This window comes from Hyperoodon ampullatus (genome assembly GCF_949752795.1).
Source record: "Hyperoodon ampullatus genome assembly, chromosome: 3".
Classification (NCBI taxonomy): Eukaryota; Metazoa; Chordata; class Mammalia; order Artiodactyla; family Ziphiidae; genus Hyperoodon; species Hyperoodon ampullatus.
Window position 1 is genome coordinate 113,624,423 of NC_136916.1, and position 23,738 is coordinate 113,648,160.

General features: G+C 34.6%; 1 protein-coding gene across 2 annotated transcripts in view; it reads left to right on the forward strand.

The window, feature by feature from the left end:
• Positions 1-23,738, forward strand: part of ARHGAP5 (Rho GTPase activating protein 5) — a gene marked incomplete at both ends in the record, with an annotated part of 62,317 nt that overhangs the window by 34,854 nt on the left and 3,725 nt on the right. For both annotated transcript variants that reach the window (XM_079700017.1, XM_079700018.1), the window contains 3 exons: positions 16,438-16,515; positions 19,782-19,913; positions 21,707-21,812. In XM_079700017.1, the coding sequence (XP_079556143.1) occupies positions 16,438-16,515; positions 19,782-19,913; positions 21,707-21,812 (316 nt within the window). The remainder of the gene's footprint in view (positions 1-16,437; positions 16,516-19,781; positions 19,914-21,706; positions 21,813-23,738) is intronic.

A 23,738-nucleotide genomic window follows, 5' to 3' on the forward strand; every position in this document is an offset into this window, starting at 1 on the left:
TATATGATGTGTTCCCCTTTCTCCCTCGATTCCCAGCTGCTTTTAACATTATTCTCTCTAGTTTTTAGCAATTTTATTAAAAATGTATTTTAGTGTGTGCTTTAAAAAAAAAAACACTTCTGCTTGAGGTTTCTGGAGCTTCTTAGATCTCATGGTTTATAATTTTCAAATTTGTGGCCATTATTGAAATATTTTTTCCTGTTCTATTTCCCAGTTATGGACTCCAGTTACATGGTGTTAGACATCTTAAAATTGTTCCGCAGCTTACTGAGACTTTTCATTTTTTTAAACCTTTTTTTCTTTCAGTGTTTCATTTCACCTAGACTGTGTATCTATTGCTATATCTTCTAGTTCACTGATTTTTTTTTTTCCCTGTATGGTCAAATCTAGAAGTTCCATTTTAAGTCTCTTTTTTATTTGTTTCATTTATCAATATCATGTTGATATTTTCTTTTACATCTTTAAATATACTTATAAAATTTGTAATAGCTGTTTTAAGGCCCTTGTTTTATGGATTCTGTCATATTTTATTTCTTGGTCTGTTTATGTTTCTGTTGGCTTTTCTCCTGATTATGGGTTGTATTTTTCTGCTTCTTTGACTGGCGGTTTTGATTTCACATCAGACATTTTGAATTTTTCATTTTGCGCGGTGAATTTTCTAGTGTTCCTTTAAAGAGTGTTGGATTTGTTTTTTCATGTGTTAATAAGCCTTTTGTGTATCAGTCTGGTCCTTTCTAGGCTTGCTTGTAAGTTTATTTTGGCACAGCCACGCAGCTTTTATTCTAGTATTTATTTAGACCTACTTTAAGGTATGAAGACTTCACTTAGTGCCCTGCATATTAGAGGGTCTTAAATCAGCTATACTTCAATTAAAAAAAGAAAACAATACTTAAAAAAAAAAAGTCTTTTGAGAATGGAACTTGGACTAGTCTCAGCCCCTGTCCTCAGAAAGTTTCCTCTCACACACTTGCAGTATTCAACCAAAGACTCCAGTGTCTTTTCTGCATATCTCTGAGGCTCTTTCTCTATATATCTCTCCCTGTTTTTTTGGTACTCTACCTCACAAATTCTAGACATCTCATCCTTTCTGAATTCCTGTCTCCATATTCTCAACTCTGGTGGGCCATTATGATTCCACCTCTCTGCACTGCTATCTAAAATCTGTTTCCAGGCACTAAATCGGGGCATTCAGACATTTTAATTTATTTGCTTCTTTTTCCTTACAGATTAGTTTTGAGCTGCCTATAGTTCAATGTCTGAAAACTGTTGTTTCATATAAATTTTACAGTTTTTAGTTGAAGTTGTGCTAAGTTCCATTTAGGAAATGACCCTTGAAATATTAGTATACGTTTTAAGTAGACAGAAAGTGTGGTGGAGAGAGATTGAAAAGAAAGAGTAATAGTCCTGTCTCAGAAACTATTTAGGATAGATAAGGAGTTGAAATAGTCTCAAAAATGCCTCTCAGATTCTATATTAGGGTGACTATAGGTGGTACACCATTAATGAAAACAGGAATTATGGTATGAAAAGCAGATTTGAGAGTTTGATAATAGATTCATATTATGTACATCTTAAATCTTAAGGTGCCTGTAGGGCAGTGGTCCCCAACTTTTTGGCCCCAGGGATCGGTTTTGTAGAAGACAATTTTTCCACAGACTGGCAGGGGCACGGGGCCTCTCCCATTGCAGAGCACAGGCTCTGGAGGCGCAGGCTCAGCAGCCATGGCTCACGTGCCTAGCCGCTCCGTGGCATGTGGGATCTTCCCGGACCGGGGCACGAACCCGTGTCCCCTGCATCGGCAGATGGACTCTCAACCACTGCGCCACCAGGGAAGCCCAGTTATTTGGTCTTAAGATGTGACTTTGGTAATTGTCATTGTATAGATATTAATGTAAACTATGTGCTGATGAAATTCAGGGTGAGCGTAGAGAGTGAGAAGAAAAGGTCACACAAAAGAATGGAGCCCTAAAACAGTAAGAAGAAAATTTTTAATAAGAAGGAAGCATGGTTATCAGCTTTGAAGTTACAGGGGTTAGATGACTGAGAATACTTTTTTTTTTTTACATTTTTATTCAGGTGAAATTCATATATTATAAAATTAACCATTTTAAAGTATACAGTTCAGTGACATGTAGTACATTTACCATGTTGTTGTACAACCACTGCTTCATCTAGTTCCAAAGATTTTCATCATCCCAAAGAAAACTATACCAATTAAGTGGTTATTCCCTTCCCTTTTCCCCCCTTGCTCCATCCTCTGCAACTATAAACTTACTTTCTGTCTTTATGGATTTACTTATTCTGGATAGTTCATATAAATGAAATCACACAATGTGTGACCTTTTGTCTGGCTTCTGTCATTTCGCATAATGTTTTTGAGATTCATCTGTTGTAACGTGTCATTGTATGGATACATACCACATTTTGTTTATTTGTTCAATTGGTGGGCATTTGGTTTGTTTCCACCCTTTTGCTGTTGTGAACAGTGCAGAAGTGAACATTCATGTACAAATATTTGTTTAATACCTGTTTTCAGTTATTTTGGGTACATACTTAGGAGTGAAATGGTGGGTTGTATGGTAATTCTATATTTAACTTTTTGAGGAAATGTCAAACTGTTTTCTACATTTTACATTTCCATCAGCAATGTATAAGGGTTCAAATTTGTCCACATCCTCCTCAACACATGTTATATTCTGTATGTGTGTGTGTGTATGTGTGTGTTTTATTTATTTTTATTTTTTTATACAGCAGGTTCTTATTAGTTATCTATTTTATACATATTAGTGTATATATGTCAATCCCAATCTCCCAATTCATCCCACCACCACCACTCCCCCACTTTCCCCCCTTGGTGTCTATACATTTGTTCTCTAAATCTGTGTCTCTATTTCTGCCTTGCAAACTTGTTCATCTGTACCATTTTTCTAGATTCCACATATATGTGTTAATATATGATATTTGTTTTTCTGTTTCTGGCTCACTTCACTCTGTATGACGGTCTCTAGGTCCATCCACATCTCTACAAATGACCCCAGTTTCATTCCTTTTTATGGCTGAGTAATATTCCGTTGTATATATGTGCCACATCTTCTTTATCCATTCATCTGTCGATGGGCATTTAAGTTGCTTCCATGTCGTGGCTATTGTAAATAGTGCTGCAGTGAACATTGGGGTGCATGTGTCTTTTTGAATTATGGTTTTCTCTGGGTATATGCCCAGCAGTGGGATTACTGGGCTCATGTGGTAATTCTATTTTTAATTTTTTAAGGAACCTCCATACTGTTCTCCATAGTGGCTGTATCAATTTACATTCCCACCAACAGTGCAAGAGGGTTCCCTTTGCTCCACACCCTCTCCAGCATTTATTGTTTGTAGATTTTTTGATGATGGCCATTCTGACCGGTGTGAGGTGATACCTCATTGTAGTTTTGATTTGCATTTCTCTAATAATTAGTGGTGTTGAGCAGCTTTTCATGTGCCTGTTGGCCATCTATATGTCTTCTTTGGAGAAATGTCTATTTAGGTCTTCTGCCCATTTTTGGATTGGGTTGTTTGTTTTTTTAATATTGAGCTGCATGAGCTGTTTATATATTTTGGAGATTAATCCTTTGTCCATTGATTCGTTTGCAAATATTTTCTCCCACCCATTCTGAGGGTTGTCTTTTTGTTTTGTTTATAGTTTCCTTTGCTGTGCAAAAACCTTTTAAGTTTCACTAAGTCCCGTTTGTTTATTTTTGTTTTCATTTCCATTACTCTAGGAGGTGGGTCAAAAAGAATCTTGCTGTGATTTATGTCAAAGAGTTTTCTTCCTATGTTTTCCTCTAAGAGTTTTATAGTGTCCAGTCTTACACTTAGGTCTTTAATCCATTTTGAACTTATTTTTTTGTATGGTGTTAGGGAGTGTTCTAATTTCATTCTTTTACATGTAGCTGTCCTGTGTGTGTGTTTTAATTCTAGCCATCCTATTATTCCTTTTTGATAGGGATTGCATTTTGATCTGTAGATGACTTTGGTAATATTTCCATCTTAACAGTATTAAGTCTTCCAATCCATGAACACTAGATGTCTTTCCATTTATTTAGGTCTTCTTTAATTTCTCTCAACACTGTTTTATAGTTTTCACTGTACAAGTCTTGCATTTCCTTGGCTAAGTTTATTCCTAGGTATTTTATTCTTTTGGATGCTGTTATAAACGGAATTATTTTCTTAATTTCATGTTCGGAATGTTTGTTTCTACTATATAGAACTGATTTTCGTGGGATTATCTTTTATCCTGCAACTTTGCTGAAGTTTTTTTTATTAGCTTATTAGTTTTTTTGGTGTGTGGGTGTATTTGGGATTTTGTCTGTATATAAGGTCATATCCATTGTGAATAGGGATAGCTTTACTTCTTCCTTTGAAATTTGGTTGCATTTTATCTCTTTGTCTTGCTCTGGCTTGAACTTCCAGTGTAATGTTGAAAAGCTGTGGTGAAAGCAGGCATTGCTGGTATTCCTTACTTTAGAGAAAAACTTTCATTCTTTCACCATTATGTTAGCTCTGAGTTTTTCATAAATGCTCTTTATCGCATCGTGGAAGTTCCCTTCTGTATTAGTTTCCTGGAGTTGCCATAATGAAGTCCCACAGACTGAGTAGTTTAAAACAACAGAAATTTATTTGCCAACAGTCTAAAGGCTGGAAATCTGAAATCAAGATGTCAGCTGGGTCACACTTCATCTGAGACTCGGGGTAGAATCTTTCCTTGCCTCTTTCTGGCTTCTGGTGGTGGCTGTCAATCCTTGGTGTTCCTTGGCTTGCAGCAGTGTTAACTCCAGTCTCAGCCTTTGGGGTTCTCCCTGTGTCTCTGTCTTCTAAGAAAGACACTAGTCATTGTATTAAGGACTCACCCTACTCCAGTATGATGTCATCTTATCTTAGCTGATTACATCTGTGATGACCCTGTTTCCAAATAAGTTCCCCTTCTGAGGTCCTAGGGGGTTGTGACATCAACATATCTTTTGGGGAGACAGAGTCAACCCATAAAACCTTTTATTCCTAGTTAAGTATTTTTTTATCATGAAAAGGGTGTTGGATTTTGTGAAATGGTTTTTCTTTCTCAATTGAGATGATCATGTGGGGTTTTTTCTTTCATTCTGTTGATGTGGTGAGTTGCATTGATTGTTTTTTTCTTATGTTGAACCACTTTTGCATTCCTGTGATAAATCCCACTTGCTCATGGTATGTAATCTTTTTAATGCTGTTGCATTCAGTTTACTAGTGTTTTGTTAAAGTTTTTTGCATCTGTATTCATAAAGGATATTGGTCCATAGTTTTCTTTTATTTGGTGTCTGTCTGGCTTTAGTATGGGGTAATACCTCATACTGTGAGCTAGGAAGTGTTTCTTCCTTTATCCTTTTATCCTTTAGAATGATATTTTAATGAAAGTTTTCTCTGGTATTAAAAACGTGCTATCTTCAGAATCTTTTGAAGCATTCCTATGTTAGAGACTTTCTAAATTTTTTTCTAGATTTTATAGTTTTTCAATTTCCTGCTTTGTTGTCAGTGTACCTCCTGCTGCTTATAATCTTATTTTGCTTTTCCAGTTTGCAACTTCTAATCTGCTGTGAGTCAGGAAAACATATGGCAGAGTTAGTTGTGTTTTTGGTTAGGTTAAATAGAATCTGTGGAAAAACAGGAGGTATTCCTCCTATAAAGGAAATAATATATTTTAGTGCAAGGGCTTTGTACATCTTTTTGGCTATTTATAATCCTTTTTGTTTCCATTTTTTCAATTATGACAGGTTAGGTGAGCAGATGACCAAGTTCGAGATAAGGGAATAATTTCTTTACCTATGTATCCTAAAATTTATACTTGCATGTAGATGTAGTTAATTTGGAATGCCCCCACTATTACAAATGAATTATAAAGAAATAAACTATCTGTATAGCTTAGAGGTTATTTTTCTGCTAAGACTCTGTTAGAAGGATGAATGTCTCAGTAAGTTTCTTTAAATATTGGTCTAAAAATTATGTTGTTCCAACACACCAATGATGGATGAAATAAATGAGGTGAAATGGGTAAAACAAATCTTTGTTTTATTGCTAAAATAAAGGTCAGTATAACTTTCTTTTTATTTAAATATATAATTTTCTTTTTATTTTATGTATTTTATTTAAAAGCATTCCCACTTGCTTTTTTGAAGAACTGCTACTAATTTTCATTATTCTGACACTTTTTCACTAAATGTCATTACCTAATGTCTTCTGTACTTCCTTGTCCTGCCTATATAGATCTCAATCCATTTTTGTATTCACTCTTTTGCATACCTTCTCAACCCCCACCATGTTATTCTCTTGGCAAACCTCAACTTTGGTTAAACTAACTCCCTGTCTACTGTGTGGTTGGACCAGAAAGTAGATTATAGCTGTAGAAAAACAAAAACCATGCATTTCGTGTTAAATATGTGACCACAAATCTGAAGTAACTATCCCATATTTTCTTTATTTCTTCACATTTTGAAAACTTTTGAACCTTCAGAAATGTTGCAAGAATAGTATGATTGAGCATCCATATACCTTTCATCTAGATATACCAGTTTGGATGGGGGGCTGGGTTGCCACATTTCTCCCCAACTTTTTTCCCCCCCCCCCAAACCATTTGAAAGTTACAGACATCATGGCACTTTGCTCGTAAATCTTTTTGGCATGTGTCTCTTAAGAACAAGGACATTTTCTCCACATAACCACAGTATAAATACCACCTTCGGGAAATATAACATTGATAAAATACTGTTATTTAGTATTTTATTTATAATAAAATTTCCTTCATTGTCCCAATAATGCCCTCTTACAACGTTTTTGTTCTTTCACTTTAGGGTCCAGTCAAGGATCGTGCATTGCATTTCTTGTTATGTTTCTTTAGTTTTCTTTAATCTAGAATAGTTCCCTACCCTTACGTATGTTTTCCTGACACATTCTTTGAAAATTTTAAGTCACTTTTTTGCAGAACGTTCCTGAATTTTGTCTGATTCCTGGTCAGATTCAAGGTAAACATTTTTGGCTGGAATTCTACACAGGGCTGTTGTGTCTTTCTTAATGCATCACACTAGGAGACATTATTTCCTAAAGGACTTTTTATGTTGCTTTTGAAATTCTAGGCTTTTAATAACCTTATCCGTGTCAGATAGTGCTAAAAGTTGGTATCATTGGCATCTGAATTTAATGATTCAAGTGTGACTTGTTTATTCTTGATCTAGCAAAGAGGAATTATAAATTAGACCTTAAAGCCTTTCTTTAGATAATTTTAGTATGCCTATATCTAGCAGAAATTCCTTAAGATTTTTTAGTATGTTAATGTTACCTTTTGTGTTTTCCAGTTTATCTGTTAGCAAGAACATTTTCTTCTTTGAAGTAGTTGGTCATTGGGTTACAGCCAATGCTTTGTTTTGTTTTGTTTTTTAAACACTACAGCCATTAGACCATAATCTCTTAAGAGAGGAGGGACCCCCAGCTCCTAAAACTAGGAGGACATGTGAATAAATCCTTTTTTAATAAATGTTTAAAAAATGAACCCTACTTATTTTTAATAATCCTAAGTGTGTGTCCTTGTGCCAGTAGTTATACATGAATGATATCTCTTTAAGTCTTTATTTAACAAACTAGAATTAACATTTATTATTTTTTCCTACAAAAATGCATGACCTTTGCAAAAGATGAGAGAATGGAGGCATTTGTGCTACAATGTGACTTTTATAATTTACATTTATATCAATTGACTAATTTGTATTGTGCTGAGCTGTTATATCATTAAAAACCCAGGTTTTACATTGTGATAATAGTGGATGATGAAGGTGATACACAATAGGCAAGACGCTCTGTGGTTATGACAGGGAAAGAAAGGCTATTCTCAGGAGAAAGCTATGTCAAATACTTTGTTTTTAAGTTAGATTGAAACATATGGAATTGTCATTTTTTGTTATTGACAACCAGGTGATTATACCTGTAGCTCTTTTGTGTTTTTAATGGTGAAATTCCGGCAGGAAAATGAATGTGGTGCAAGTCTGAAGAAACACTCTAGCCCTTATTCTTTTTATCCCCAAGGTGAAATAATTAGTAATGTATTCAGCTTTTACTGAATGCTTCCTATTTGTGTAGTAAACTTTCGGTATGCTATAAAATAAGTGTGTTGTTTATTCATTTAATTTTTTTAAAGTATTATTTGTTTATTTAGCCGTGCCGTGTGGCTTATGGGATCTTAGTTCCCCAACCAGGGATTGAACCCTTGTCCCCTGCAGTGGAAGCATGGAGCTCTAACCACTGGAATGCCAGGGAATTCCCTGTAGTTTATTCATTTAATTTTCACACCTCTGTGGCATGGGTGTGCATTTACTATCTCTGTTTTACAGAGCAAGAAACTGAGGCCCAGAGAAATTAAGTAATTTGTCTGAGGTTACACAATTGGATTCTAGTCCAGGCTCCACTACGATTATCGCTTACAGGTGATTTTTGATAGCCAGGGTTTTGTTTGTTTGTTTGTTTTGATTTGTTTTAAGGAAAGGAACTATCTATTTCATTACAGCAGGAAAAAAAAGTACAGATGAGTCCATAAGGAATAGAACTGAAAAAAATCACCTGTGATTTCATGAGCAAGAGATAAGTTTTTCTTCTTCTAAATGTTTACACATTTAAACATATAGCTTTTTCAAAGGGGGAAAATTCAACATGGTTTTGTAGTATTTTTAATACATGAGCAAAACTTCATTCCATTTGATAAGATACTTTGGAATTATTTTTTATGACCTATATTTCATATCTAACATCTTGATAATTATGGTTCAGTAATTCCTTATTTCTGAACATGTCTTGATACAGTCAATAATGGCAGTTATCCTTTTGTTTACATCTATGCTCGCATTTTTTTTCCTAGGAAAAATGACTAGACATGAAATTGCTATGCCCAACCCCAGTGATAGAAATCATGCAGAGAGAGGAAATCACCTAGCATAAAACAAATGAGGTAGCATGTCAAAAATATTTCCTTTTGTATATTGAATGAGACACACTAATGACCCTGGCTTGCCCAGTTTCTGATTTTAGCAAGTCACTTCACTTTTCTAAGTCTGTTTCCTTATCATTAACATAAGGCCTCTTGTCCGTTATTTTGAACGTGGAATGAAAACAATGCATGTCATGTTTATGTTATGTATTTTTAAGCATTATATGTAAAGAAAGTAACAAAATGAAAGATTGGAACACTGTTGTTGCTTTTTCTTAGATATTAAAGATATATATATATCTCTCTTTAATATAACTTCCCCCCCATATTTAAAAATACTGTTTTTGATTGAGGAAAAAAAATACTGCCTTTAGCCTTCTTATTTCTGTAGCATTCTTGTCCCTGAAGTGTCACTTATCATTGCTAAAAGACTCTCGCTCCATTGATGTTACTTCATCCTTATAAGCTTTGATGTATCTATATATGTCTATATCTTTTTATTAAAAGAAGTTTTAGGTTTATAACAAAATCAAGAGGGAGGTTTAGAGATTTCCCATATACCCCCTATCCCCCCACACATGAAACCCTCCTCACCCCCAATTACCAACATCACTCACCAGAATAGTACGTTTTTTGCTAAGGATGAACCTGCATTGACACATGATAATCACCCAAAGTTCATAGTGTACATTAGTGTTCACTCTTGATGTTGTACATTCTGTTGGTTTGGACATATGTATAATGACATATCCATCATTATAATAGCATACAGAGTATTTTCATTGCCCTAAAAATCTTATGTGCTCTGCCTATTCATCTCTCCCCACCTCCCCCACTCCTGGCAACCATTGATCTTTTTAGTGTTTTCATAGTTTTACCTTTTCCACAATGTTATATAGTTGTAATCATACAGTATGTACGCTTTTCAGATTGGCTTCTTTCATTTAGTAATATGCATTTAAGTTTCCTCCATGTCTTTTCATGGTTTAATAACTCATTTCTTTTTTGGCATTGAGAAATATTCTGTTGCCTGGATATACCACAGTTTAATTATCCATTCACCTCCTGAAGAACAGCCTGTATGCTTCCAAGTTTGGGCAGTTATGCTATAAACATAGCTATAGCTATAAAATAAATGTTGTAAACATCTGTGTGCAGATTCTTGTGTAGATATGTTTCCACTTCCTTTGGGTAAAATAACAGGATGATTGCTGGATGGTATGGTAAGAGTACATTTAGTTTAGTTTTTTTTTTGTTGTTTTTTTTTTGTCCGCACTGCACAGCTTGTAGGATCGAACCCAGGCCCCTGGCGGTAGAAGTGTGGAGAGTACATTTAGTTTTGTTAAGAAACTACCAAGCTGTCTTCCAAAGTGTCTGTACCATTTTGCTTTCCCACCAGCATTGAATGAGAGTTCCTGTTCTCCACATCCTTGTCAGCAATTGGTGTTGTCAGTGTTCTGGATTTTGGCCATTCTAATAGTGGTATCTCATTGTTGTTTTAACTTGCAATTCCCTAGTCACATGTGATGTGGAGCATCTTTTTATATGTTTATTTGCCATCTGTAGATCTTCTTTGATAAGGTATCTGTTTTTGCCCCATTTTACAATGGAGTTGTTTTCTTATTACTGAGTTTTAAGAGTTCTTGGTATATTTTGGATAACAGTCCTTTATCAGATGTGTGTTTTGTAAATATTTACTCCCAGTCTGTGACTAGTCTTCTAATTCTCTTGATGTTGTCTTTCACAGAGCAGAAGTTTTTAATTTTAACAAAGTCCAGCTTATCAATATTTTTTTCACAGATTGTGTCTTTATCTAAAAAGGCATCATCATAGCCAAGGTCATCTAGGTTTTTTACTATGTTGTCTTCTAGGAATTTTATAGTTCTCCATTTGACATTTAAGTTTGTGATCCATTTTGAGTTCATTTTATACGTATATATATATATATATATATATATATATATATATAATTTATTAGGCTGCGTCGGGTCTTAGTTGCAGCATGCAGGATCTTTTCGTTGCGGTGCGCATGCTCGCTCTTCGTTGCGGCGTGCAGGCTTCTCTCTAGTTGTGGTACACAGGCTCAGTAGTTACGGCATGCAGGCTCCAGAGTGCACGGGCTCAGTAGTTGAGGTGTGTGGGCTTAGTTGCCCCACGGCGTGTGGGATCTTAGTTCCCCAACCAGGGATCAAACCTGCGTCCCCTGCATTGGAAGGCAGATTCTTAACCACTAGACCACCAGGGAAGTCCCCAGTTTGAGTTCATTTTGTCAGGGGTGAAGGTCTGTGTCTAGGTTCATTCTTTTGCATATGAATGTCCTATTTTTCTAGCACCATTTGTTGAAGAGACTGTTTTTGCTCTGTTCTTATTGCCTTTGCTCCTGTGTCAAAGATTAGTTGACTATTAATGGGTGTTTATTTCTGGGCTCTCTACTCTTTTCCATTGATCTATTGAATATTTGCCTCTTTTTTCCTCAATACCATATTGTCTTGATTACTGCAGCTTTATAGTAAATCTTAAAGTCATGTAACGTCAATCCTCCAACTTTGTTCTCTTTAAATATTGTCTTGGCTTTAAGTCTTATACTCTCTATATAAACTCTAGAATCAGTTTGTTGATAACCATAGAATTATTTCCTGGGAATTTGGGGTTGCATTGAATCTGTAGATCAGGTTGGGAAGAACTGACGACCTGACTATTTTGTCTTCCTATCCATGAACATGTTATATCTCTCCATTTACAGTTAGTTGACCCTTGAACAACGTGGGTTTGAACTGCGTGGGTCCACTTATACCTGGATATTTTTCAAAAGTAAATACTATAGTACTACACAATCCATGGTTGGTTGAATCCGTGGATATGGAGCAACAGTGGATACAGAGGGCCAACTATAAGTTATACATGGATGAACTACTGCATTGTTCAAGGGTCAGTTGTATTTAGTTCTTTGATTTCATTCATCACTTTTGTAGTTGTTCTTATATAGATCTTGTACATATTTGTTAGAAAAGTTTCATTTTGGGACATGCTAATATAAGTGGAATTGTGTTTTTAATTTCAAGGTCCATTTATTCCTTGGTATATAAGGGAAGAAGTTGATTTTTGTATCCTGCAACCTTGCTATAATCACTTACTAGTTCAAGGATTTTTTTGGCAGATAGATTTTCTACATAGACAATCATGTCATCTGTGAAAAATGATAGTTTTATGTCTTCTTTCCTAATTTGTATACCTTTGATTTCCTTTTATTGCTTTAACAAGTACAAGAACTTCCAGTACTTTCAACCAGATGTTGAAAGGTATGGTGAGAGGGGACATCCTAGCCTTGTACCTGATCGTAGTGGGAAAGCTTTGAGTTTCTTTGGGTACTAGACCCTTATTAGATAAATGATTTGCAAATATTTTCTCCCATCTTATAGATTGTCTTTCTTGATAGTGTCCTTTGATGCCCAAAAGTTTTAAATATTGTTGAAATCCAATTTATTTTTATTTTGTTTCTCATGTGTTGGTGCTGTATCTAAGAATCCATTGCCAAACCCGCTGACCTGAAAAGGTACTCCTGTGTTTTTTTCTAAGAGTTTTATGGTGTCAACTCTTATATTTAGTAAGTATTGTCATCAGCAATTAGAACTAATTTTACTTAATTCTTTTATGCTTTGGATTCCTTTTATTTCTTTTTCTTCCCTAATCTAGCTAGAACTCCAGAACAGTGTTTATTAGAAGTAATGAAAGCAAACATCCTTGTTGATTCTGTTTTTCTACCTTTTTATTTTTGTTTTCTACTTTTTATTTTGTTTATATCCATTTTACTTTTTATTATTTCCTTTGTTCTATGTAGCTCTCTTTGAGTTTATCCTGTTTTCAGTTCATTGAACTTCATGTATAGATTTGTAGGTTTCTTTTTCATATTTGGAAGTTTTCAGCCATTATTTTTTCAGATATTCTTCTTTCTCCTTTTCCCCTCTGGGAAAGTTTTTATGCTAGTGTTGGTATGCTTGATGGAGTCCCAGAAGTCTCTGTTCATTTTTCTTCATTCTTTCCTCTTTCTGCTCCCTAGACTGGATGATCTCAATTAACCAGTCTTTAAGTTCATTGTTTCTTCTGCCTGCTAAAATCTGCTATTAAACCTCTATAGTTTATTTTTCATTTTAGTTATTATACTTTTCAGCTCCAGATTTTCTCTTTAGTTCTTCTAATAATTTCTCTGTATTTATTGATAGTCTTCATTTGTTAAGTCATCATTCTCTTGGTTTTCTTTAGTTCTTTGTTCATGGTTTCCTGTAGCTCTTTGTGCACCTTTAAAGATTGATTTAAAGTCTTTGTCTAGTAAGTGCAGTGCCTGGGTTTCCTCATGGACAGTTTCTATTAATTTCTTTTTTTTCTACAATGGGCCATACTGTTTTGCTTCTTTCCATGCCTCTTAATTTTTTTGTTGAAAATAAGAGGTTTTGAATATTTTAACATAGTGAAACATAGGCAAGCCCTTGTGCTCTTTCTTCTGGTAACCACCAGACAGGTCAAAATATGCAACTATAGTTCTTTGAGAATAAGATCTGTGTTGCTCCCTCTGGCACTTGAAACCTAAACCCAGAGTGCAGGCTGCCTTCCTTATGGTCGTTGCCAGTCTAGAGTGGCAACGGGAATGGTAGGTCGGCAGCTTAAAGCTTCTTTCTTCAGCAAGCCTTCTAATGGTGGTTGTAATTTTTTTACTAGATTCCAGAGGTTCTGCAGAAGTTGATTCTGATACTTTTTGGCTGCTCGTTAGTTGCTTTTATGGGGGAACCAAGCCCCAAAATTCCTTTCTCTATCTCTTTTGCTGATGTCACTTCCCATGGACATATTAATCTAATTTGTGGATTATCTACACACCTTACTTCTCCTTTACCATTTGTAATCTGTTTTATGACTTCAGTGAAACTCTTGTTTTGTATCTATTAGCAACTCAAAGAGAACTTAGACCATTTTAGAACTTCAGATATCAAGAGTTCTGTGTAGTGTAAGGATTAGTTACCTTTCTAATGAAAGAAAAAGGGGTGATGATACTTGGTTCAAACATATTTTAAATTTAGTTTTGGAATATTGGGATAGATTTTTAATACCTATATTACTTGGAGGCCCAGGATAGATACTTTGGGTGATATAAGTCAAAGTTAAACTTGGATAATTCACATCTAGATAATTGAGTTGGCTTCTTTTTTTTTTTTTTTTTTTTTTTTTTTTTTGAAGTCACTCAGTTATTAGTGAATGGAAGGCAAGATTTTTATCATGGATGATTAAGCACCTTATAATTTTCATTTAGCAAATAAATGCTTATCACTATGTCAGGGTTTCTCAACCTCAGCATTATTGACATTTTGGACATTTTAAATTCTTTATTAGGCAGACACTTCAGGATCTAATCTAGGTGCACTGCTTTTAGTAATCATGTCTTTTTTAACACCTTTAGTTGGGGAGAGTTGCTCAGCTTCTTTTGTTTTTCTTGACTTTGAGACTATCAGACTTTCAGCCACTAGTTTTAGCTTCCGTTGATGATTTTTTTTTAGTCTCTCATTTTTTGTATGTTTATTGGTTGGCATTTTACTGTACAAATGAACTTTTTCTTTCTCCTTCAATTTGAGGTTGCTGTTTCCTCATTATTAGATTCAAATTATGCATTTTTTTAGAAATACCACCAAAGTAATGTTGTATCCTTCTAAGTGCATCATATCTGTTGGGATAGGATGTTATTTTGTCCCACTGTAGATGATAATAATTTTGGTTATTTGGTGGTGTCTGCCATGCTTCACTGAAGTTAAAACTTTGGATTTAATAACTTTGACACTTTTGTCAGTGGATTTTTGCTACCTTTATGATCATGAATTTCTGAATATAAAAAATTAGAATTAACATACTGTCCCATACAAGCGCCTTGACATTTGTCCAGGAATAAATTTGACAAATTCTACGTTTCTGTTGATTCTTTTTTTCTCCTTGGGATCAGAACAATAACAGTGCCTTATCAAATTGAGTCTCTCCCAGAAGTGCTTTCAGAAACTTCCCATTGAACATAGAGATAGGTTTTCGGCTGATGACACAAAATTAGATCTTTTGTTATTGTCCCACAAATCCCTGAGGCTCATCATTTTTTTTTTAGTCTAATTTCTTTATGTTCTTTAGATTGGGTAATTTCTACTGATTTGTCTTCAAGTTCACTTATTCATTATCATTACTCTGTCATCACTTTTCTATTATTGATCCCATTCAGTGAATTTGTTGTTTCTGTTACTGTATTTCTAGTTCTAAAATTTCCAGTTAGTCCCTCCTTATATTTCTGTTTCTTTGCTAAAACTTTCTCTTGGGAAGTTTGTTTCAAGTGTGTTTTTAATTGTTCACTGAAGTGTTTTATGATGCTTTGAAATCCTTGTCAGATAATTCCACAACTGATATCTTTGTATTGGTGTCTGTTAATTGTTTTTTCTCATTCAGGTTGAGACTTTCTTGGTTCTTGGAATGATGAATGATTTTAGTTTTATTATTATTGTATTCTAGACATTTTGGATAGTATGCTGTGAAACATTGGATCTTATTTAAATCTATTTTAGCAGGCCTCCTCTGACACTGCACCAGCAGGGGAGGTGCAGCTGCCACATTACTACAAAGTGGGGCTAGAAGATTGGACTCCCCTCCCCACTTGATCTCTACCAGCCTCTGTTGACTACCATGGTGAAGAGGGGGAGGGTACCTCTTACCTCAAGGTGGTAGTAGAAGTTCAGACTTGCCATTCAATCCTTGCTGACACTCTAGAGAGGGGAAGGGGCACCTTTGTTACTGCTGGCAGAGGTAGAATTCTAGTCTCCCTACTTGGTTCCACTGATGTGGATGAGGAGGAGTGGATTCCATGGTGTTTGGCTGGAGTAGGGCAGTAACAGTAAAAAATGTTTTTGCTTCTTAGTCTGCACCTTTCCCAATCCTTTCACTAGAGAGAACTGGCTTTTCTTGTTGGTTTTCTGAGTGGTGTTTTGTTTTCATTTTTATTTTTTTGCCTGGGCTCATTGGTATTTCTGGGTTGCAGGCTTCTCTGTTGCCTGGACTAAGATATGTAAGAAGCAAAAGGAAAACCCAGGGAACTCACTGTCTTGTTGTTCTTCAAATTCTGTGGTTGCTATTCAAATTCACTTTCTCTCCACCTTTCAGAGTCTTTTGACTTTTTTAATATATTGCACTCAGGAATTTTAGCTGTATTTAGTGGACTAGGAAGAAATGTATCTTATTTTACATGGAACTGGGTAGCCTAAATGGTTTAAAATTAAAGTAGTCCATTCAGAACTTACTTTAAATGAAATGCTCAAGAATATTTTATTCTTAAAAATATTTTACCACCATATTTTCTAAGTCACTAAAATGTACATAAGGTTAAGTATATTCTTTGTTGTAGCCATATATTCATGTGTAAAAGTCTATTTATTTCTTTATTCTTTTAGGATTATGTACTGAAGGACTGTACCGTGTTAGTGGGAACAAAACTGATCAAGACAATATTCAAAAGCAGTTTGATCAAGGTAAGAAGATAATTATAGATATATTTATATATATATTTGATCAAGGTAAGAAGATAATTATAGAAGATAAAATAAAATCATTGTTTTACTATTTCCCTCATTGAAATTTCATATGAAAACCTCCTAAGAATATGGATGTTTAGGGAAGAAAGTTTTGAAGTAGTATTGGAAGTATTTAATGGTACAGATACCACAGTCAACAAATGGGAGAGCTATAAATCCATTACCAGAATTAGAGAAGCAATAAATTGAGTTATGATGCATCATCATCTTTGTATATCACAGATTGCACCTATTTAAAGTTGCGATTTAAAAGGTTTTTTTTTCCTTCATGATACTGGGCCAACTAACTAACCATTAGGAATTTTTAAAAAGCTGAATTTCCTACTCATATTAAAGGAAATCTGTATGAGATCAAAGGTTTAAATGCAAAAAATGAAAACTAAGTTCTAGGGAGAAAAACGAGTGAATATATTTATAATCTTGGAGTAGGGAGAAGCCTAAACTTGACATGAAACCTAGAAAGCATGAAAAAGATGATAAACTAGACTGCCTAAAAATGTAAAACTTCTGTATGAAATAGTGTATAAAGCAAACAGAATCAGGATACAAACTGTAAACTTGGTGTGGCTGTGGAATTTCTTTGCTAGATTAAGCAATTCATATCAGAAGAAAGCAACCAACAAATATATGAAAATATGCTCAGCCTCTGTCAGTTATAAAGAAATAAAAATTAAAACAAAAAAGGTTGTATTTATTTTATTATGTGAGTGGAAACGATTGTTGGTAGGGTGTAGGCAGGCAGGTATGTTGTATGCTGTTGGTTATGGGTGCTTCAGGTAGCTTTGCTGGAGAAATTCCATTTGTAAATACTTATGTTACAAAAGTCTTTGTGTAAGCATACCAAGATATTTATTGCAGCATTGTTTGTATTTTGTTTTAAAGGTAGGGGGACCAATCCTGTTTACAAGTAGAATACTAGATAGCCGTATAAAATAATGAAGATTATATGTGTTGAAATGGTAAAATGTTGAGTGGTAAATGGTAAAGTTGAGTGGTGGTGGGGTGTCTGTGTGTGTGCCTTGCTTTGAAAGACTATTGCATGGTATTTCATTAAAAAAAAATTGTTAGAAGAACTGTTTAGACTTTAGCAAATTGGTACAGTTTCACTTCAGGTAATGAAGGAAGAGTAGTCGTCAGTACCAGGGCCTCTTGAATTAGAGTTTCTGGTTTTGTTTTCTGGTTCTGCCACTTACTGTCTTTGTGGCCTAGGGAGGTTAACCTTTCTAAATCTCAGCTTTTTCATATCTAGAATGGGAGTGATAAGAGTAACTGAGGAATAATGAGATAATGCATATGACGAGTCTTCTGTGCCAGGCACCGTGTTAAATGTTCACTGGGTAGCTGTTATTACAAGGAATATAGCCTGCCTAAGGACCTAAGCTTTAGTACATAAAAGTTGTTATCATAACATCTTTATAATATTTTTAAATGAAATAAATCTAAATGTTCAGTAATAGAATATTATGTAAAGTTTTATATCTGGGATCATGTTTTATAGCCATTAGAATTGTTTATGTAGGGCAAAATGTAAGGATTGATGATTCTTGGTTAGGGATATATGTGAGTTCTTTGTATTTTTATTATTCTTGCAAATTTTCTGCAAGTTTGAAATTACAATGAAATGTTACCTGCCCCCCAAAAAAGTTTTTAAAAGTTGCTTGTGAAATTTTTATTAACCTTGGATAATGCCTTAAAAATTAAATCCAATATAAAATCTATCTATCTATCTATCTATCTATCTATCTATATATATATTTCTTTTTTTTTTAATGAGCAGAAAAGGGCTGAAAGGAAACATGCTAAAGTATAAACAGTGATTATCTCTTGGTTATGGGAGTAATTTTTTTATTTATCATAAATATTCATTGTATTTATAATAAGGAAAATGTGACTTTTTTAATAGCAAATTAACCTTATGATATACCTTTAATATGTTACATTCTTAATTTTTAAGTCAGAACTTCACTGATAAGTGTTTAAAGTGTTTTTTTTTTTTTTTTTTTTTTTTTTTTTTTTTTTTGCGGTACGCGGGCCTCTCACTGTTGTGGCCTCTCCCGTTGCGGAGCACAGGCTCCGGACGCGCAGGCTCAGCGGCCATGGCTCACGGGCCCAGCCGCTCCGCGGCATATGGGACCCTCCCGGACCGGGGCACGAACCCGTATCCCCTGGCATCGGCAGGTGGACTCTCAACCACTGCGCCACCAGGGAGGCCCTAAAGTGTTTTATATTAAAATTTTTAAAGTATAAGTTATAAGTTCCCCACCAGGGAACTAGTGGATTTACACTACAGATTACAATATATATTGACTTGCAGTATAATATTGTAGAAAAAACACACAAAAGTAGTCCTGCGATGTGAGAATGATAATGTATTTTGAAACAATAAAATTGTGTTCGCCTTTTACCCCTTTTACGTCCAGTTAAGCATACTCCATGAGGTATAGTGATTTTGTTTTTTCTTCCAGTTTTATTGAGATATAATTGACATACAGTACTGTATAAGGTGTACAGCTTAATGATTTGACTTACATATATCATGTAAGTAAGTAACTTACCACAGTAAATTTAGTGAACATCCATCATCCATCAAAACTTGAATATATATGCATGATTCCTATCTTTTGTCTTTCTGCTTCCTTATGGCCTCTTTTAAATAGCTTATGTGAACAAAATGTTTCAAAAGAAGAGAGATGTCAGTAATATTGCTCATATACTGACAAGCCTAATAGCATTTTTTATTGTCACAGAAAATGCTTCTTACTTGGTTTTCTCTTTCCTTATCTATAGTTTGTCAGGCAAACTTACATTAAAACAATGGGGGAGGGATGAATCAGCCTGTGAAGAAAGGTGGTCCATGAGAAGACTTAAATGTCTTTGGATCTACAAGTACCCATTTAGCTTACTTCTCCTGTAATAAATTTAAATTTATTATAGTTGGGCTTCCCTGGTGGCGCAGTGGTTGAGAGTCCGCCTGCCGATGCAGGGGACACGGGTTTGTGCCCTGGTCCGGGGGGATCCCACATGCCGCGGAGCGGCTGGGCCCGTGAGCCATGGCCGCTGGGCCTGAGCGTCCGGAGCCTGTGCTCCACAGTGGGAGGGGCCACAACAGTGGGAGGCCCGCGTACCGCAAAAAAAAAAAAAATAAATAAATAAATTTATTATAGTTTTTAATTTTAATTTTTATTTTTATTTTTGTCTTATAGATCATAATATCAGTCTAGTATCAATGGAAGTAACAGTAAATGCTGTAGCTGGAGCTCTTAAAGCTTTCTTTGCAGATCTGCCAGATCCTTTAATTCCATATTCTCTTCATCCAGAGCTATTGGAAGCAGCAAGTAAGTAAAAGCCTCCTTTTTTTTTTTGAGAGGGATGATGATAGTGAGGTTTGTACATTGATTGCTTTGTGTTAAAATCAGTCATGCACTAGAATATGTAGCTAATAAAAATTCAGCTTCTAGAACTGTTTATTAAAGCTCTTTCCCTTTAAATAAATAGTTTTAGCTAGGCTCCCAGATGACTAGGTGCTCCTAGAAGTTAGATCATTATATTAGAAGTTTGAGATTTGTGTTTTTAATTCAAACTCAAAGGCATTGTAAGAAAAAGAAATTAAGACTTCAAATGAATGTGTCTGTAATGTACTTTAGTAACATACTAACCTCTGTATGGTCTGTACACATGTGTATATAAATTTTTTTTAAGTCAAAGAAATTAACTTTGGCCTCATGTCTTAATTCAGTTTTTGGAAAAGTAAGACAGGAAAATGGGTACTCATTCAGTATTGATTCCTACTTGGCATCATCATTCATCCAGATGTTTCTATGAAGCAAATACTCATTTGTTATCTGGAAAATGAGACCAAAGGTCTATTTGAGTATTAGGTAACCTAGTGCTTAATCCACATTGTGTTCTCAATGGCTAAATTTAATGTAGTTTCTAAATATTTCTCTTTAATATTTCCTTTTGATTACAAGTCTTCAAGCTCTGTAGCGTGAGACTACTTATAATACTGATTGTTAAAGTTCTCAGTTAATTTTCTTTTCATCGAAATCCACTTCAGTATATTGTCACAAGATACAGTTGCCTTATACATTCTCTCATGAAAACTGGGAAAATAGTCCAATTGATAGCTTAGATTTTCTTACTTTTTGGCCATGATCAATAGCCTCAGAACTTTCCTACCTAGGAACTATTGAGGGCTGATTTAGAAGTAGTATGTGGCAAATGAGAAATTTGTTAGTACTTGGTGTACTACCATGCGTTGGTTGGCAGACTGGCCTCCTCCAGAGGAATCCATTGTTATTTTAGAAGAATGAACTGAATGAGGAAGAGCAGCAGTAAGGCGCTCTCTCCTCTCCCATTTACAGCAGAGCCACATTTCAGTTATCCTGTTTCATAATTTGTGTAAATTTGGAAAGTAACTGAGCTAAATGCTTGTACTGCTTGTGCTACTTGTGAAGAACAATGTTTTATAAGCTAAGTGGATTATAAATAAGTATAATGCTTTAAATCAGGTGTTGTCAAACTGGCCTGTGGGCCAAATTTAGCGTGCCATCAGTTTTCAGAAGGCTTGCAAGCTAATAATGTTTTTTTACATTTTTAAATGGTTGAAAAAATATTAAAAGAAAATTTTATGAAATATTAAAATTATATGAATTCAGATTTTTAAAGTTCTATTGGATCACAGCCACTCTTGTTACATATTGTCTGTGGCCACTTTTGTACAACTGCAGAGTTGAGTAGTTTTCACCCACAAAGCTTAAAATACTTACTCTCTGTAGCATGACTATTAAGAGCCTAACAGATTTTTAAGTAATTAGTTAATTCTAAATCAGTATCTAGTTATATAAGTTGCTTAAAGAAATTACTAATATACCATTTCCTATTTTACCACCCCCAGGTTACTTTGATCTTCAGTTATTAGCTGTACTTGGGAAAAGGCTATTGTAAATAGATGGTAGTCCGTTTATTAGCAGGTTCTTTACAACATTTTCTTTGTTTTTGTTTCCCTCTCCTGATATGCTTTATATACATTCTTGATTGTCTCACACAATAAGCATAACAGGAGGCTTTATCAATATTTTTTAATGTTTGTGTTTCACACAAATTCCTCGCTACTTTAATTTTACAGAAATCCTGGATAAAACAGAACGTCTTCATGCACTGAAAGAAATTGTTAAGAAATTTCATCCTGTTAACTATGATGTATTCAGATATGTAATAACACATCTAAACAGGTATTTTTATTTTTCGTTTTTGCAAATAAAATGCGCTACGGATTTCAAACACGTAACTATAAATTGGGTCATCATAAAATAGAGAAAGAGAGACTAATTTAAACATACAGTTCAATTTTGGTTCTCTAAATTATTTTTTCTGTATTTTTAAAATAGATTTTTCATCAACTTGTTTAAAGAAAGGTATATGACCCTTTTAGTATCTAACATTATTATATAAATAGTAAGTGTGGTGAGTACTTTTTTTTGTCACTGCTATTCTTTAACAATTCTTTTCTATAGAATCTTAGAATTTTAGTTATGAAATGACACTTAGATAATTAACCAGATCAACCTATTTGAAGTTGGAAAGATTGAGGTTTAAAGAGAGAAATCATATGCTCAAGTGACACATCTTATGACTAGAATCCAAGTTTTATTAAGTGGTTTAATTGCCTCTTCTTCTGTACTGTGTCTCTTTTGTGTATCTTGCTTGTTTTGTTTGGATATTCTTCATAGTGAAATTTTATTAGAAACTTGAATTCATATTACTATCCACCTTGACTGTTACTGAAATGCAGGACATTAATCCCATATCAAAAGCCTTAAATATGTTAAGCTTCAAGTTTATACTTTTTTCTATAAAGATACTCTTCCGAATACCATTTCTTAAATGAAAGGCAATATTAATATTGTATAATAGCGTAAAGCTCAAGACTGTGGAGTTAAATAGGCTTGGTTTTGAAACATTTTTAGTTCTGTGGCTTTGGACAAATACTTCACCCTGCCTAAGTCTTGATTTTTCTCAACTATAAGAATGAGAAGAATAATAGCTCACAAAGTTGTTATTGAGACTGAATAGAATTATTAGTATTTGTACTACTTTTTTCAAAAATCTACTCTTCACAGTATTTTCTACTAACATTTTAACGAACTGAGGTTTGGTTTTTTTAACTAACAATGTCAGTGTCCAAAACAAGTACATTTCAATCTGTACCTCTTAAAAGAGAGTATTCAGCAGTGTTTAAAGTTTTTTTGTTGTTATCAATGTAGCATAAAATTATATTAGCACTTCTAGTCATTCTTCTCTGGAGTCTCCCTCTGTGAGAAAATACCAACATACATAGTATTGCAGTATAATTAGTGGAATTTCGTCTTTTGAAAATTACCATGCAACGTGGTAATACCATGATTTAACAGATGGGTACAGGGTACTACAGGAGACCTTACCAATATGGAATGTAGGGATGGTATATGAACATATTATTGTATTGCCTGATTAAAGTGCTGAAACAAAAATTGGACTTTATTAAAAACAATAGGGAAAAGAGACAAAGGGAAGAGCATATGCAAAGAATCACAGTGCTAGCCCACCATCAATGTTATATTAAGACACTTAACTGTGTTTGACTCCAGTGATACAACAGTTAATGACAGTTAATAACACAGGCATATTTGGTGTGTTGAGGAACAGCAAAGAGGCCTGTGTGGTTTGAGCAGAGTGAAGGAAAAGGCAGTACTACTCAGAGTGTAGCCTATTGATTAGCTTTAGTCCTCAAAATATTTTACTGACAAGGAGGTTGCTTTCATGTCTATCACTAAGTGCACTGTTGAGTTCAGCTGACATTTATGGGGGGTGGGGTGGGGAGCAAGACTTTGTCAAAGAAAAAAGCATTGCATGATTGTTACTCTGAATGGTATGGGGAGCCACTAGAGAGTAGAACAGAGAAATAGTATCATCAGACTTAAATTTTAGAACAAACACTCAACTATTGATTATAATGGATGTACTCTTTGTGCCAGGTAGTCTTGTAAACGCTATACAGACATAGCAGTAAATAAAATAATCACATTTCATGGAACTTTACATTCCAGTATAGGAAATAAATGATAAATATATATTGGGTGATTGACAGATTGCAAAAATTAATCCATGGAGCTGTTCTT